This window comes from Tupaia chinensis, unplaced genomic scaffold (genome assembly GCF_000334495.1).
Source record: "Tupaia chinensis unplaced genomic scaffold, TupChi_1.0 Scaffold132038_1, whole genome shotgun sequence".
In the NCBI taxonomy this organism is placed as follows: Eukaryota; Metazoa; Chordata; class Mammalia; order Scandentia; family Tupaiidae; genus Tupaia; species Tupaia belangeri.
The window spans coordinates 1-803 of NW_006192322.1; the positions used below are offsets into that span (position 1 = coordinate 1).

Genomic DNA, 803 nt, shown 5'->3' on the forward strand with positions numbered 1-803 from the left:
AGGCCCTCTGCTGTCTTCGCTCCTTAGGGACTGGAATCGACATCCCCGTCCTCCTCCTCCTGATCGGTGGTGATGAGAAGATGTTGAAGGTACAGGGTCTGGATGCCCGGGCCTAACGGGCAGGGCTGGGGGCCCGGACTCCGGGGCAGTGAGCGCCCTGCCCCTCCCTGTCCTGACGCCCCTCTCCTGTAGCGGATAGAGGATGCCACCCACGCTCAGCTCCCCTGCCTCCTGGTGGCTGGCTCTGGGGGCGCTGCAGACTGCCTGGTAGAGACCCTGGAAGACACCCTGGCCCCGGGGAGTGGGGGGTCCAGACGAGGTGAAGCCCGAGATCGGATCAGGCGTTTCTTCCCAGAAGGAGACCCTGAGATCCTGCAGGCACAGGTAAGATCCTGGGGCCCAGCTCCGGGTCCTGAGATCGGAGGGGCTGGGGGCCTGAACTCCGGGCCTGAGGACAGAGGGTTGACCTGGACTCCCGGGATGGGCATTAGAGTCCTGGACACCAGATGACTGGATTCTGGGAGGGGACGTCCTGCTGCACCCCTGTGGACAGGGCCCAGGGCGACTGGGCTGAGGAGGCAGAGTGTGGTGTCTGCAGGTGGAGAGGGTTATGACCCAGAAGGAGCTGCTGACGGTCTACTCATCCGAGGATGGTGCGGAGGAATTTGAGACTATCGTTTTGAAGGCTCTTGTGAAGGGTAAGACTTGAACCCCCAAATCCTCCCCTTCTCAGGTCTGCTTGGACCACCTCTCCTAGCCTGAGCACTTCATCATCTTCTCTGGTCATCGACTTAGGCCCCCTT

The 803-nt window shown here is 62.1% G+C and overlaps 1 protein-coding gene across 1 annotated transcript; it reads left to right on the forward strand.

Annotated features, from left to right (window-relative positions):
* Window positions 1–25: 25 nt before the first annotated feature.
* On the forward strand, window positions 26–724 carry LOC102479244 (transient receptor potential cation channel subfamily M member 4-like). Its single transcript, XM_006160910.3, has 3 exons — window positions 26–89; window positions 193–384; window positions 599–724. The coding sequence occupies exons 1-3, from the start codon at window positions 81–83 to the stop codon at window positions 707–709; spliced, it is 312 nt and encodes a 103-aa protein (XP_006160972.2). The 5' UTR covers window positions 26–80; the 3' UTR covers window positions 710–724.
* The last annotated feature ends 79 nt before the right edge of the window (window positions 725–803 follow it).